Source organism: Hyperoodon ampullatus, assembly GCF_949752795.1.
Source record: "Hyperoodon ampullatus genome assembly, chromosome: 7".
Lineage (NCBI taxonomy): Eukaryota > Metazoa > Chordata > Mammalia > Artiodactyla > Ziphiidae > Hyperoodon > Hyperoodon ampullatus.
In genome coordinates, this window is record NC_136920.1 from 29,753,616 (window position 1) to 29,769,221 (window position 15,606).

At 47.9% G+C, this 15,606-nt stretch overlaps 1 protein-coding gene across 2 annotated transcripts; it reads left to right on the plus strand.

Annotated features, from left to right (window-relative positions):
• Window positions 1–717: 717 nt before the first annotated feature.
• Window positions 718–15,173, plus strand: PAX6 (paired box 6; the record flags this gene model as incomplete). Of its 2 annotated transcripts, XM_079708762.1 has the most annotated exons (11): window positions 718–898; window positions 2,019–2,149; window positions 2,944–2,985; window positions 3,080–3,295; window positions 4,044–4,209; window positions 10,113–10,271; window positions 10,749–10,831; window positions 11,097–11,247; window positions 11,347–11,462; window positions 14,240–14,390; window positions 15,088–15,173. In XM_079708762.1, 11 exons carry the CDS (start codon window positions 718–720, stop codon window positions 15,171–15,173), a joined length of 1,482 nt encoding a protein of 493 aa, XP_079564888.1. The 2 variants fall into 2 exon arrangements, with proteins under 2 accessions (XP_079564888.1, XP_079564889.1); XM_079708763.1 differs by lacking the exons at window positions 718–898; window positions 2,944–2,985 and having other exon boundaries at window positions 2,027–2,149; window positions 3,080–3,094.
• Between the last annotated feature and the right edge of the window lie 433 nt (window positions 15,174–15,606).

Consider the following 15,606-nt stretch of genomic DNA (forward strand, 5'->3'; position numbering starts at 1 on the left):
TGCGGAGGTGGCGGGCAGGTTGTTTTTTGCAATGCGGGGAGAAGGAGGGAGGTCTAGGCTTAGGCGGCCTCACACGCCTTGGCATTCCTAGATTGGGAACTGCTCAGGGAGCGCGTGAAGTTTAGAAAGTCTTTCTCGATCTTTCTCTGGGACAGCCTTTCTTTTTCCGGGAAGGCTCCCTTTGCCCAAAGGGGAGGCTCCGTATCTGGAGCAGTAGAAGCTCTTTCGAGGCAAAGGAAGGCAATAAAGGGAACTTAGGAGAAAACGGAAGCGCGATCTAGGGCTTGCTCTGTTGGAGAAGCGGTGTCCCCGCGATGTCCCTGCTCACGCTGGGCCCGGCCGGAGCCTAGATACCCCAAACGCCTGTCACTTCTCATCGAGTTGAGGCTCCAGCACCCCCCTCAGTGAGGGCCCCCTCCCGCCCCAAGCCTTCGGCTACCCTGAAAAAGCGGCTCCCCTCGAAGGGAAAACGAGTGCAGTTCAATCTCGTCTGAGTGATCTACAAATAGGGACGGAAAGGGTCGTTTTATCACGGTCCCGTTTGTCGTGACGATGCAATTTCCCGGAGCGGAGCACTGTCACAAAGTGACAAGGCTGCCACAAGCGCCCCGACTGATCTTTTCAATTAGCCTTCCATGCATGATCCGGAGCGACTTCCGCCTATTTCCAGAAATTAAGCTCAAACTTGACGTGCAGCTAGTTTTATTTTAAAGACAAATGTCAGAGAGGCTCATCATATTTTCCCCCCTCTTCTATATTTGGAGCTTATTTATTGCTAAGAAGCTCAGCTTTCTGGAGTCAATTTATCAGAGGCTCCAAGGAGAAGAGAGGAGAGGAGAGCTGAGCGGGGAGCCACATCTTCTCCTGGAAGGGCTGCTCTCTAGAGTCGGGGCTGCAGGTTGGAGATTTTTAAGGAAGTGGGAATTGGCAATTGGCTTTATTTGTGTGCCTGTGGTTTCTGGGGAGGGGCTACAGAGGTGCTAACTCCCTATTCCCTATGATGAGACAATGGGGTGAGGTTGTGAGATAACCAGATAAAGGAGGGATGGGGGACACTGTGGTGTGGTCTTTTCCTTTTCTTTTCACTTTTTGATGTTTGCTAATATCTGTCCTTGGCGGCGGGGAGGGCCGAGTTGAGCAGCGGAAGTAAAGCGGAGCTGTGGCCGGTGCGAACAGACTCCCAGATCTCCGCCCCACTGCAGCAGCCAGACTACTCTGTGGTTGGAGCCGATCTGGGGCTCTGAGGCTGGAGGAAGCCTTCAGTGAGTGGAGGTGCTGAAACCCCGGTTGTGATTCACTAGCCACGGATTTGCTGTTCTGGCTCTTCTCTACTCCCTCCCCTTTTCTTCTCCTATTTTTTTTTTTTTTTAAATCCCGGTGCTTGTGTGTTGCCTTCACCAGAGTTTGGAGTGTGACAACAAACGTTTCTGGACTCTAGTGTCTGAGGGAGCACTGGAGAGCTATAGGATTTGCTATCACAGTTCTAACAATGCAGAGACCTTGGAGATTCAGTGTGGGTTCTGTAGGACTCGTGGTTTTTCTTGACACTCAGAGGGGATCTTTGGGAGGATATCTTTTGAGCTGATGATTTGCACCTTGCGGGTTCAGAGACCGGCTGGGGTGTTTGTGGAGGGCAGCGGTGGGCTGGGGGCTCTGCTGGAGGGAAGGCGGTCGTGAGGTGTGTGTCTGCATGGTGCTTCTGCAGTCTGGTGGGCAGGAGCTCGGCTGTGTTTGGGCTGGGCTGCCCGATGCCAGGAATGGCTGCGAGGTCCTGTTGTCATTTCTGATCGATAGCAGGGACCTGATCGCTGAGGTTGGCCAGGGTTGGCAGGGAGCTGAGGATGCATTGTGGTTGTCTTTTCTTTCTTCCTTCTTCTTCTTCTTCTTCATCTCTTTCTCCCTCTTCCCCTCTTCCTCCTTCTCTTCTTCCTCCTCCTCCTCCTTCCTCCTCTTTCTCTTTACTCTTCTTCCTCTCCTCTCCTCTCCGCTCTGCTCTGCTCTCCTCTCCCTTTCCTCAGGTCACAGCGGAGTGAATCAGCTCGGTGGTGTCTTTGTCAACGGGCGGCCACTGCCGGACTCCACCCGGCAGAAGATCGTAGAGCTAGCTCACAGCGGGGCCCGGCCGTGCGACATTTCCCGAATTCTGCAGGTGATCCTCCCGGCGCCGCCCCACTCGCCGCGCCCCCCGCGGCCCTCCACTCTCAACGCCCTCTCTCCATTTCTTACTGTAAAGGCTGCTAATTATGGACCCACCTACCCTCACCCCCACTCCAGTCCCCACCCCACTCCCCTGCCTTCTGCTTTCCCCTTTCCTTCCACCATCCTTCCCGATCTCTTCCAACCTGGGTCAGTCACATAAGACAATTCATCTGCTTAAGAAAAAAATTGGGTGTGAATTTAAAAAAAAAACAAAACCTTTCTTTTTTCATTTGGCAAAAACATTCATTGTGGTAACAGTTTATGAACTGTAATAAAAGGAGTTATATAAATCCACATAATCTCATTCCCTTCTCCCTCATCCCATGCTTACCTCGGAGTTTGAGATACTTGTTTGATTTCTTCATATTTATGAAAAAAATATATATTGATTTTCAAAGACGAATGCTATTTACCTCCCTCCCTAACTCACATTTACTCAATTGGGCATATTTTTAAAGGAAAAATAACTAAAAATTCAGTTTATATTTCCCCTTCACTCATTACAACATAACACCGCTTTAAGCAAGGTCAGCACAAAACAATCTGACTTCGTTTTGATGCATCTTCAAGCAGCATTTATTTACAAAAACAGTTTTTAAAACTTTTAAATTAGGTTTTTTTTTAGTTCAAACTGTTTGAAAGTATCATCCTATTTGTAGTTTTTAGGGCTACAAATGTAATTTTAAGAAAAAAGCTCTCTACAGTAAGTTCTCATACCATTGAAGGTATATTTTTGTGTTATAGACCCATGCAGATGCAAAAGTCCAAGTGCTGGACAATCAAAACGTAAGCTTGTCATTGTTTAATGCATACTTAAACAATTTTATTTTTGTCTTGAAATTATTAATAATGTGGTTTTCTGTCCACTTCCCCTATGCAGGTGTCCAACGGATGTGTGAGTAAAATTCTGGGCAGGTATTACGAGACTGGCTCCATCAGACCCAGGGCAATCGGTGGTAGTAAACCGAGAGTAGCGACTCCAGAAGTTGTAAGCAAAATAGCCCAGTATAAGCGGGAGTGCCCGTCCATCTTTGCTTGGGAAATCCGAGACAGATTACTGTCCGAGGGGGTCTGTACCAACGATAACATACCAAGTGTAAGTTCACTGAGAACATTCCCTCTCCCTGCCCTAAGCTCCACACTCTTCCCTCTTTACCATCACTTTCTTGACCTCCCCCTGCTCTTCTCCCTGCCAGTGTCTTTCTCTCTTTCTCTCCTCCGTGCTCCACATTTATCTCCTCTATACCTGGGGGTCTTGAGAGGAGCACTCTGACCTTTTTTTTGACCTTCTGGAAAATGGAAGTCAAGTGTGGGGGGTTATGTACCTCACTTGCATGTGGCAAAGTAGAGAGCGGAGGCACCTGGAGAAAGGCACTGGAATCTAGAAGGAAAATGCAAATGAAAACCAGATTCGAGCTTCCGCCACATCTACCTGTTTGAACCTTCTTTCAGGCATCAAACATCCATTTCTGCCCTAATATAAAACAAATAAAAGTGAAAGAAAGCTCTAGGCCAAGTCTCAATATTTTGGGGGGGAAGTCTTTAACAACAAAAAAGCAGCCATGTGAGTTAGGTCACCAGAGACACTGCGCAACAGTGAAGGACCCCTGCCTAGTCTTCCAACTCTCTACACAACTGAGTTTCCATGCCCAAAGTGATGGCTGGCATTCTTTCCACGATGTCTCTGCAAATCCACCCACTGTCCTAGGATGGCTGGGAATTTTTTTTTTTTTTAATGTATTAAGGGTCATTCTTTAAGCGGTGGGAGCGCTGAGATGGGGACTTAGGGCAGCTGTGTCTTCAGGAGACTCTACCATTTGGTTTGATCTTGATTTGATTTGCAGGTGTCATCAATAAACAGAGTTCTTCGCAACCTGGCTAGCGAAAAGCAACAGATGGGTGCAGACGGCATGTATGATAAACTAAGGATGTTGAACGGGCAGACCGGAAGCTGGGGCACCCGCCCGGGTTGGTATCCGGGGACATCGGTGCCAGGGCAACCTACTCAAGGTAAAAACCCAAACACCCATCCTCAAATTCTCCATATAAGCAGCCCCTTGCCCATCCTCTTCTCCAACTTTTTCCCTCTCCGGGCTTCTGTGCTTAGAGAATGTAGTGGAGAAACTCTTCAAAGGCTTGGGACATATCGACTTGCGCTGTATCTAGGTGGTGTTTGTTGAACTACCTGGTTGGCCTGGGAATTCGAGGGTTGTGTGTGTTAGGTAGTATGAATGTGGCTGGTGTGTGTGTGTGTGTGTGCATGTGCGCTCGAGTGTGTGTTATATGGGCAGGAGTATGTGCGTGTGTGTATGAGCTAGCTGCGTGGTGCCCTATTCAAATGTGCCATTAAAATGCACGGAGAGCCCCCTTGCTGTAGAAGTGTGACAAGTTAACACACTGACAGACTGCAAGATAAACATAATTGTATCGTTTTGCTTCTTGCCGTAATTGACAAATTATGTGACTAGGAGTAGGGTGTGTATGAGAGGGTGAGCAGTGAGATGCAGGGCCAAGTTGAGGATGGGGCATTGGAAGTGGTGGCTTTCCCAACTAAACAACCCTACCCTCTCTGCTCTGACCCCTTCCACCCCTTGGGCCCCCAGTTCTCACTCTTTGTGGGTGGCGACTGCTTAGAAGGGTGGGGTGAGGACACTGTGAACCGGACTTTGGTGTGCCGGGAGCGACTCTGGGGCTGGGAGGAAAGATAGGATCTGGACCGTCCTTGGATCTGTGAGAAGCCACGGAGGAAGAGGAGCAGATGGGGGTGGGGTCTGGTCTGTTGGCTCTCCCCCTCCCCTACGCACACCGGAGGTAGCTTGGTCAAGAATAGGAAACAGTTTACTCCGAAGATTAATCGGTATTTGTTGTCCTCGTGACAAGGAGATAATATGCGGGATAATGGGACGTGGCGTTTCACTCCCCGGAGCACGACGAAGCCTGGGGGCTCCCGGCCTGGGAGGCGGCGAGGGGAAGCTGACTGGGCTGCCCTTGCATCCGTGCGCTCTCGGACCCGCTCTGGGCGCCCCGCGCCTCCACCGAGCCGGGCTAGAGAAGGGAAAATCGGTAACAGTATGCGAAATATCTGGTACAAAGGATGCTTCTGTCACTCGCAAGAATTTGTTATGGGAACAATCCTGTCGCTCTGTAATTGCTCATTAGAGAACGTTTTGTTTCTCATTAAGGCGACATGAATAAGCGTCTAGTTGAAGGAGACAGCTGTAGAAATGTTCCACAAGAGACCTCTGGACACGATTCGGCACCAATTGCCAATTAGACATGTCAGTTTTAAGAGCAGAAAACAATATAGGACGGACACTGGGAAGATAGGGAGCAAAGCGCTGGCTCGGTGTTTCCCAGCGCGGCCGCTCGGCCGGCCGAGGCCTCCCGACGCGCAGGGCCCCGGCTCTCCTGGGCGACCCGCCCGCCCGCTCCCTGGCCGGATCGGGCCGAACCGCGGCCTCCCGGGGTGCGAGGCTGCACCCGAGGAGGCGCTGCCTCCGCCCTGACCGCAGGCCCCGGCCCCCTCCGGCTTCTGGTGAGGACGAGGGAGTGACCACCATACCCTCACCTGACCCTTGAAACTGTAGGCTTCCCACGTGCGCACACCCAGTGACGCGCTCCCGTTGCCTGCCCCGGTCCCCCGCAATCTGCGGTCCCGGTGACCCCACCCCGCCGAGTCTGGCCGGCGGGTGCGAGAGGTCTCGGGGAGGGCGTGGGACACAGTGGCCGGGCGTGGGACACAGTGGCCGGGCCTGGGAGGTGCTGGGCGCGAGGGCTCACGTTTGTTCAGGGCCTGGAACAAGGACACCCCCTCCTCCTCCCCGGAGCCCGGACCGGACCGAAGCCGAGGGCAGCAGCTTCGCCCGCCCCTCTGCTGCCACCAGAGGCGGCGCCCGACTGGGGAGGCCTTTCGTCGCGGGGAGCGTGAGGGCGGGAAGCGAGAGCCTAACCGCAAGGACCTGGTGGTGACCGTTGGGGCGGGAGGTGGCGCTAGTTCAGGAGCTTTGAACTTTCAGGCGCCGAGTTGCCAGAGCCTTCTGGCTCACCGACTGCCAGTTCCCCCTTTACTCCACAGAAAACCCACGCCAGTGCCTGGTCCCCACCCAGTGGGGAGGACGGTCGCGCCAGGCGAGCGCAGAGTCCCGGGCGTGGGGACCACTGGGCGCCGGCGGCCGCGGCTGACGTGCCGGGAATCCTCGGTTTTCTTGGCGCTAAGAAGGCCCCCCTCCCTCCCTCGCCCCCTTTGCCGGCCCAGGAAGCCGGTTTACGGTTTTAAAGAGCCCATTACTCCGAAAGCATAAGGCGAGGTTAGGTCTCAGAGGGAGACAAATCTGGTTTCCATCTGATCAACGCCATGCGGCGGTGAATAAAATTGTGCCGACTTGGGCTGACAACAACAAGAGACAACTCTATCCAGCCCCGATTCTCCAGCGCTTTGGTGGTTTTAGGGATCACAGAGACACTTTTTCTTATCTCCTCCCGCCCGCCCACCCCCGCCACCAGCCCCGTAATACCCAGGCCCTCTATAGGATTTAGTCAGTCTCTTTTTCAACAGATGCTACAATGTTTTGATCCGCGCTCCAGAGCTGAAAAGGTGCCGCAACCGGGTTGCTATCTTTTCTTGCTTGTTTTCCGCATCACTGATTAAGACACTAAGAAACTAAGGAATGATTTTATTTCCCAGCGTCTTTTTTTTTTTTTTTTTTTTTCTTTCTCTCCTCTCCTTCTTCCAGGAAACAAATCCTATCCCGAGCGTCAGATGGTCCTGGGGCTGGGATAATGGGAGGCGCTTTCACTCGCCTTCTCGCGGATTAGGCTGGAAGGTGGACGGCGCCCATTGAAGGCCCCTTCTTTGCGCTCGGAGGGGGCGCCTTTTAAAGAAGATATCTTAATTGTCTGCCACTTAGGTTTATCATGTGGGGAATTCGAGATCCAACTTCCAGTTCTATTTTGCTAAAAGCTTTAAGAGTGGAAGGTAAATCCACTAAAGAAAAAAAGGGGGGCACCCAGTCTAAGAGTGACCTCTCTGGCACTGCCTGGCTGCGAACAGTTGCTATTTTTAAAGGAGCAAACAAACTTTCAATGGGGCACGCTCGCTCTTCGGGGTCTTGGAGGGATCCTGCAGCCACGGGTTTCTCCTGAACTGCCTCTAATTCCACGGCTGGTTTTTTTTTTTTTCCCCCTCAAAGAGGTTTAAAATCGAGCTCTCCTCATCCTCGTTGACTTTCCTCCCCTTAAGTGTCAGTTCAAGTCAGCGCTGTGCCTCCGTTGCTGAGAGAGAGAGAGAGGGAGAGAGAGGGAGAGAGAGTGTGTGTGCGGGGGGTGGCGGGGGAAGGAAGGAAGAAAGGGAGAGGGAGAGCGTGCTCAAATGTCCATGTTTTAAAATTAGGAAAACGTCAGCGAAGCAAACGGGAGCAGAGAATGCTATCTGCGGGGGTCTTCTTAGGCAGACCCGGGTAGCTTTGTTTGGCGAGATCGAATGTGCCAGAAAAAGGACTGGGGTGGGGCCTCCTAGAAGGCGTGAGTGACCACCCCCGCGAGATGGGATTGTGTTCTCAGCGCTCCCTTCCCTAAACCTCTGATGATCGCAGGTTTTTGTTTGTGCTTTCGCAAAGCAATAACTGATGGCCTTTCTAGTTGGCCCAAAAAGTCTATTTCTAAAGTCTTCCTCATTGACCGAATCCGAAAATAAAAGGGGCTCTTCATTTCATTCCCTGAAAAACACTTTGAAAAGTCACCCGGAAACTCGGGGCAGTAAATTAGCACAGACACTGGTGCCGGCACACGTGAGTGAGCGGCTCTCCCTCAGCTAAGCAGCCCTCCCCGACCCCCCAGCTTTCTGATGTAGCGCAAGACGACCCAAAGCAGAGCCACGGCCCATTTACTAATAGTCTCTCTCTCCCGTATCTCCCTTTTTCTCTTTCTCTCCCCGTCTCCTTCGACCCTCTTGTCTCTTTTTCCTCTCAGCACTCTTTTCTGTCCTTCTTATACGTTTCTGGCCTCTGTCTCTTTGGAGCCCTCTTTCCTCCTCCACCTTTCCAGGCCCCTCCTCTCTCCTACTCCCCCAAACCCCTCCACCAGGCCTCCGCCCCCTCCTCTCCTGTCTCCCTCCGCCGTGGTCTCCATCCTCCCTGCCTCCCCGGCTCACTTCCCCCCGCGCCCCGGACCTCATCCACTGGCCCTGCATCCCCCCCACCCCCTGCCCTGGCCTCCCATCCACCCTCCAACCCCCAGCTAAGCGCCCTAAATAGCATGGAGGCGCCTGCTCTTGGGACAGTGATTAATGATAGCAGAGCAGAGGGGTTAACACACTTCACTGAAAAGTCTGTTGACTGGGCTTCTTGTAACACAATGTGGCCCGCTGCACGCCTCAAGAGAATCCTTTTGTTGTCCGCACTCATTGTGGCCTCAAAATTCTGCCCACGAAAGTTTGCCAACGCTCCTGCCCCAGGAGTTTAATAGTTTCCCTTACTCGCGGGGCATTGTGCGGCGCTGAAAAGCAGCCCCTTCCTATTCAAGTGTTGGTGGTCATCTCAATAGATCTCCAAGGGCCCATATGGTGGCCAGTACTGATGAATCCGCCTGTTTAAATGGGGGAGAAAGTTGGGGTTTTAAAACATTTCAAAGTTCCTGAAAAGATCCCACTAGATCCTGTCACAATTCCCTGAACTCTTTGAAGGCACTGCCTATTGTCTCCTGGTTATAAATGATATTCCTGGCCAAGTCTATTCCCACCAAGGCGCCCCTAGAGGCCCCTCCCCCCATGGGCCAAGTTTCTAGGATGGGGGTGCCTGCCCCTGTGGTATCCCTTGGGGGCCTCAGGACCCAAGACCAAGGACCCAGCCAGCAGGCAGTGGCCCTGGAGGCCCAGCCAAGGCTGAGTCCTTCCCTTGCCAGGCCGTGGCTTCTCCAGCAAGGCGCACGAGGAGACAGCTAGCCTACGTGCACATCTTGCCCTCCAAGCAGCAAAGGAAAACAATAAAACTTTCCCCTGTTTAATGATAGAAATTACATTAAAAGTGGTGGAAATGCCCTAATTAAAAATGTACCACTTAAATGATATGCCAAGGATTCAGCTGCAGCATAGCATGTTTAGCTAGTTAGTGAACTCTCTACTATTTCTTTTTTAAAATTACACGTTAAAAATTTAAAAGGAATCTTACTTTTCTCTGGTGCAACACATTACAAAGAATGGACAGTCCTTTTATCTAAATATAAAATTCCATTTTCAGCAATTATAGCCTGTTCTTGGTGATGATATAATTACAGCTGTGCTCGTAATAGGTGTCAAGGCAAAGCGCACTCATACAATAGTTGAATAAAACTGCAGAACAATGCGAGCACTTCTAAATTCACAACCTTTAAAATGAAATTGACTGTGCAGAATTCAAATAAAAACTAGATAAATATTTTTTTAAAGATTACAAGCTTGGTTTGGTTTCTTAATAGCATTTTCTACAAACCTATCAACATCTAATTGATTAGATAGGAATTACTGATTATAGATCAGCTGAAATCTTGAACATCACTCTTCTATTTTCCCAACACAGCCATAGGTAAATAAATTCTCTAAGGAAAGGGAACTGGGCGAGGCATTTGGAGGGTCAAGATTAGTTATAAAAGATCATTTTAATTGGAAACTTCAGCACTTGTTTTGTCATTCAAAGAAATGCCATTCCCAAAGTATCTAAATTATGCAGTCTCATCTTGATAAAAACAGAAAGAAAATGGTGGTCAGGTAACATGTGTCACTAATGTCTTTTATTAAAAGAAGGCTGACAGTTACCTTGGGAATGTTTTGGTGAGACTTTCAGATGAGACTGCTTTTGGAGTTTATGGCTGTATATGACGCCCCTTTTGGAGACTGCAGGTTATTCCAAATCTCTCTTACTGTCCTATTCTTTTTGTTCCAGATGGCTGCCAGCAACAGGAAGGAGGGGGAGAGAATACCAACTCCATCAGCTCCAATGGAGAAGATTCAGATGAGGCCCAAATGCGACTTCAGCTGAAGCGGAAGCTGCAAAGAAATAGAACATCCTTTACCCAAGAGCAAATTGAGGCCCTGGAGAAAGGTGATGGAGTTTTTCAAAGTAGAGAAGCAGTAAATCAAAGTAAATGCCACATCTTCAGTACAAAGAGCTAAATTTAGCCAAGGCCCTTGCACAGAGGCCTGAAAAGATTTCTTTTTTCTTTCTGTCCTTTTTTTTTTGCTTTTCCTGGGCATCTTTTCAGTGTGTGTGTGTGTGTTTTCTTTCTTCTTTTCATGTACCAGTGATTCACAGATGAAAAGTCTGACTTCTCATGAAGAAACAATGATGATTTGGCTAATTCAGGCCACAGAAGAATGAATGTCATTTCAAAGAGAATAGAACTTGGTTCTGATGGGATAGTTCTTCCAAGTACAATCAATCTAATAGTCGTAGCATTTTAAAGGGAATTGGTTGGAGGTGATAGAAGTCGGGAGGTGGAAACCAGATTGATCCAGGGTTTGGTTGACACATTTTGTATAGTTCTGGCACAACACAGAAAAATGCAACTTACTCTTTCAGAGTTTGAGAGAACCCATTATCCAGATGTGTTTGCCCGAGAAAGACTAGCGGCCAAAATAGATCTACCTGAAGCAAGAATACAGGTACCCAGGGACCGTGTGTTCATGTTTTGTGATTCATACCATTTGCCTTTTCTAGAGACACAGGTGCTTCTAAGGAATACCATTTGTTTGTATAAACAGTAACAGATTCAGTTTGCTAAATGCTTTGTGCCACTCGGCTCTCGGGCCTGGGGGGAGGAGGACAGTGGATGCCTCTCGGGGCTGGGGGAGGAGGACAGTGGACGTGTCTGGGATGGGGTGGAGCTGGGAGCAGGCTCAGGGCTAACCTGTTCCATCTGATTTCCAGGTCTGGTTTTCTAATCGAAGGGCCAAATGGAGAAGAGAAGAAAAGCTGAGGAATCAGAGAAGACAGGCCAGCAACACACCTAGTCATATTCCAATCAGCAGTAGTTTCAGCACCAGTGTCTACCAACCAATCCCACAACCCACCACGCCTGGTAATTTGAAATATTAATACTACTAACAAATGTGTTTCAACCTGTTTGCCCTTGGCTCTGACTCTCACAATGACTGTCTGTTGTGTCTTCTCCCTGCAGTTTCCTCCTTCACGTCTGGCTCCATGTTGGGCCGAACAGACACAGCCCTCACAAACACATACAGTGCTTTGCCGCCCATGCCAAGCTTCACCATGGCAAATAACCTGCCTATGCAAGTAAGTGAGGCTGGCGGCTACCTGCTTAATGGGTCCCTGGGAGAAGAAGTGAGGAATGGGTTGGGGCCTGCAGACCTCACTGGCCCTATGTGTACCCTTGGGAGCCTTTCTCAATATAGTGATTGGCTTGATCAGTCAAGTCTGAGATGAAAACAGTCAATCGAGTCTTTTAGTTGATTGATTGATTCATGCCTTTAATAAAATAAAAACCTGATGTGCCATCAAGTTAATTTTTGCTCATAGGGAATGTTGGTTTGATAATGTTGGGTGAGAATGGGGCATGTTTTGGGGACCAGAAACTTGTACGAGAAATGAAAATAATGTTGGCAAATTATTAGATAGTAAGAGGTTAGTATATATAACACCTGGGTTTCTATTCATGTGTTCATATTAATAAGTGTATAGTCCTTATGTGCACTGTGGTTGTTATTTAGGATGTTTCTGATAAACTAGTGAGGATGAAAAAAAGGACCAGGATTGGGATTCATATTTGCATAGTGTGATATACTTAACATAGAGGAGAGCTAGTTTTCTTTCTGTATCTTAGAATAAAAAAAGGAATAGAAGGCATTTGCTAGAAATTTAGTGTGTCTTTGCTGTGAATGATGTGATGGGGTTGTGGCATTCCCAGCTGCCTGGAAAGGCGGATGCTATTCACTTGGGGTAACAACCTGCTCCTACTCTCAATTCCGTCCCAGATATTTATCAGCCCCTACGTGTGCTGGGCCCTGTACTAGGTTAACCCTTTATGATGGAAGTTGTCTAAGGCAGGTGGGGTGTACTAGAACTTTGGAACTAGAGGGATTCTTGATGGGGAAAAATAATTGGTCTTCTGGTGGGCCTTCTGCAGTGACTTCCCCAGGACTCCTGTCCTATTTGTGCAGCAATTAGAGATGCCAGATAGTGTGAGATTGGCCAGCATGAGCCCCTGATGGAAACAAATTTGGGGTTGCACATATCGTTTATTCTCCACTGAACATCTTCTGCTGGATTTCTAACCCAAATCACACCAAAATAAGTGTCTCCCAGTCTTTAGACTGATACAGGAGCAGCTAGATAAGCAATTTCAGAGGAATTATTCACACATCTATTTTTATTGCATCTGGATATTATTGGCCATAGAGCAACTAATGTAAATTAAGGGATTAACAGCCCATTAGTTGTGGTTGCTATGACTGCCTTGGAATTTTCTAGAAGTCAAAGTTGCCTGGAGGAAGTCATTTTGGGAATTAGAAGCAAATGCAAGCTGAAATTCTGGCAGGGCCCTGAAGGCCTGCTTGCCTCTTTGAACCCGATGTTAGCAGTCATCCTCAGAGTTTAATAAGGCCACCGAGTCTTGTTCAGTTTTGTAAATTGTAGCAACATCTAGGTTTCTATGAAGATAAAAAAATGTGTATATGAGAAAACATTTAGAAACAATTAAATAGATGCTGCTATTCTGTTAGAGTTGTTTCCACTTAGACTGGTGTGGGTCAATTTATTTCAAATGCTGACTTTTAAAAATTATACAACTTATAATTCAAACCATATATATATATATATATATTTTTTTTTTTTTGTAAAGCATAAAGAAAATTAAAATATCAACAATTCTACTATTCAGAGAAAATTACTCTTTGAATTTTGGAGGGGAGTGAGGGCTGGCCTGTCTGTCCATCAGTTTATCCTGTTGACCAAAATCTTCAACCATTTTACAAAGGCTGGGTGTCCTCCTCCGAACCTTCTCTAATGTATCACCCTCTCTGAGGACGTGGATCTTGGAATGTTAAACATTTCTATAGTTTGCAGATCAGAGCAGTACTATCATCTCCCCCGTTCCTGACAATATGCTTCTATTAATTCATCTCAAGCCTGCTGCCCCAGCATAGCCCCATGAGAGCTCATGAGGTGTTTTGTCTCAGCCTTGTATATTTATTTAGTCAGGATAAAGGTTTATCTTGTCAATACCATGATTCTAAACACTTCGACGGTAGCAGCACAATTTTGTGGGTAAAACCTAATCTCAGTTTTGGTGTCTATAAGAAGGTCACAGCTAATTCTCCGGATGGGGCTAGGTATTTACTGACACTTCTGACTACTTTAACCTGAGATCATCACTGATCTGCCTCTTCAACAATCTTTAAATCCATAAGTCCAACCATGAAAGGCTTTCAAGGTCCCTAAACCAAACTTTACAGAGAGTTCCTGCCACTGTCCTCTGCCTCACAGCTTGAGATACAGGGTTTGAGGCGTGGAGGTGTCGCTGGATTCCCAAATGGATGAATTTGCAAGAGAGGGGGTGTGTCTTTATGGAAGTCCTCATGTTATAGTTTCTCTAAAGGTGCCAGCAGAGGTCCAAGATGAAAATGGACAAAAATCCTATTAATGTTATGGATAGTGCCAACCGTCTAGCTGGACAATGAATGGTCTGAATTTTTGGTACTTCAAAAAGTTTGGTGTGGGCTTCCCTGGTGGCGCAGTGGTTGAGAGTCTGCCTGCCGATGCAGGGGACACGGGTTCATGCCCCGGTCCGGGAAGATCCCACATGCCGCGGAGCGGCTGGGCCCATGAGCCATGGCCTCTGAGCCTGCGCTGGTGTATAGGCAACTTTACTCCAGCAGTGGACAACGGAAGGACTGGTTGGAAGCCCGATCTTAGTGTTACCACGTGGAATTCAGGCGCTTTACTTGCGGGGATCAGACTTGTTGGCAGAGTTCCTGGGGTTGGGGGGAGGGAGCTGGGGGTGTGGCTATGCAAAGTGTCTCTCAGTAACCAGAAGTTCGCCTTTCTCCTCCCAGCCCCCAGTCCCCAGCCAGACCTCTGCGTACTCCTGCATGCTGCCCACCAGCCCTTCGGTGAACGGGCGGAGTTATGACACCTACACCCCCCCACATATGCAGACACACATGAACAGTCAGCCAATGGGCACCTCGGGCACCACTTCCACAGGTGAGCCACTGCTCTCCGCAGGCTGCACAGAGGTGGCCTTTGCAGCTTCTTTTGCCAGGTGATCTCCCTTCACTCAAAGTTTACCTAAAAAGAACCTCCTGGCCTTGTGTGATGGTGTATTTAACTCTCTGTTGCTTGCTTCCTTGGGGAAGACTGATTAAAAGGGGAATTCAGTCAAGCTAGTTAGTAACTTGATGCCATACTGACAAAAAAAGAAGTTGTTTTTCCTGAATTTGATTGCAGAAGCTGTATATGAAGACAAGGCCTGAAAATGTAACTTTTCTAAGGAGAAATTATTATATTAGCCAAAGTTTAACAGTGAAGGCCCCCTGAGTTTATTGGAAGACTTCTCACTTCCCTCCTAGTTCCTCTATGCCTTTCATTGCAACTGAAGAAGTACCACTCTGGTTTTCCAGGATGGTTTTGTTGCTCAAGTTCCAAACATACAAACAAATGGAGTTGTTTTTTTGGTGGGGGGAGCATGGGGGGCTTTGGGATTCAGTAGATGTATGTAAACATGCTTTCTGGTTTCTGAAGGTGCTACTTTTGTTTATAGGACTTGAAAAGTTTTTTCCTTTTTAGATTCAGTTAAATGTTAGAAAGTACTAGAGATTTTTTTTTTAACCTATACATTCGTACTGTATGCCTGTCTCTTGAAGGGAATATCTACATGGCTATTTCTTTCATCCACTTCTAGGACTCATTTCCCCTGGTGTGTCAGTTCCAGTTCAAGTTCCTGGAAGTGAACCTGATATGTCTCAATACTGGCCAAGATTACAGTAAAAAAAAAACAAACAATCAAAAAACAAACAAACAAAAGGAAAGGATATATTGTGTTAATTCAGTCAGTGACTATGTGGACACAGCAGTTGGACGTTCCTTGGAAGGAAAGAAAAATGGCTGTTAGAAGCACTTCAGTACTGCAATTGTGTCCTGTGTTGAACCACTGGGGAATGGACTTGAAACAAGGACCTTTGTATACAGAAGGCACGATATCAGTTGGAACAAATCTTCATTTTGGTATCCAAACTTTTATTCATTTTGGTGTATTATTTGTAAATGGGCATTTGTATGTTATAATGAAAATAAGAACAACGTAGACTGGATGGATGTTTGATCTCTGTTGGTCATGAAGTTGTTTTAAAAAAAAAGGAAATCATGATCAACAAGCTTTGCCACGAATTTGAGTTTTATCAAGATATATCGAATACTTCTA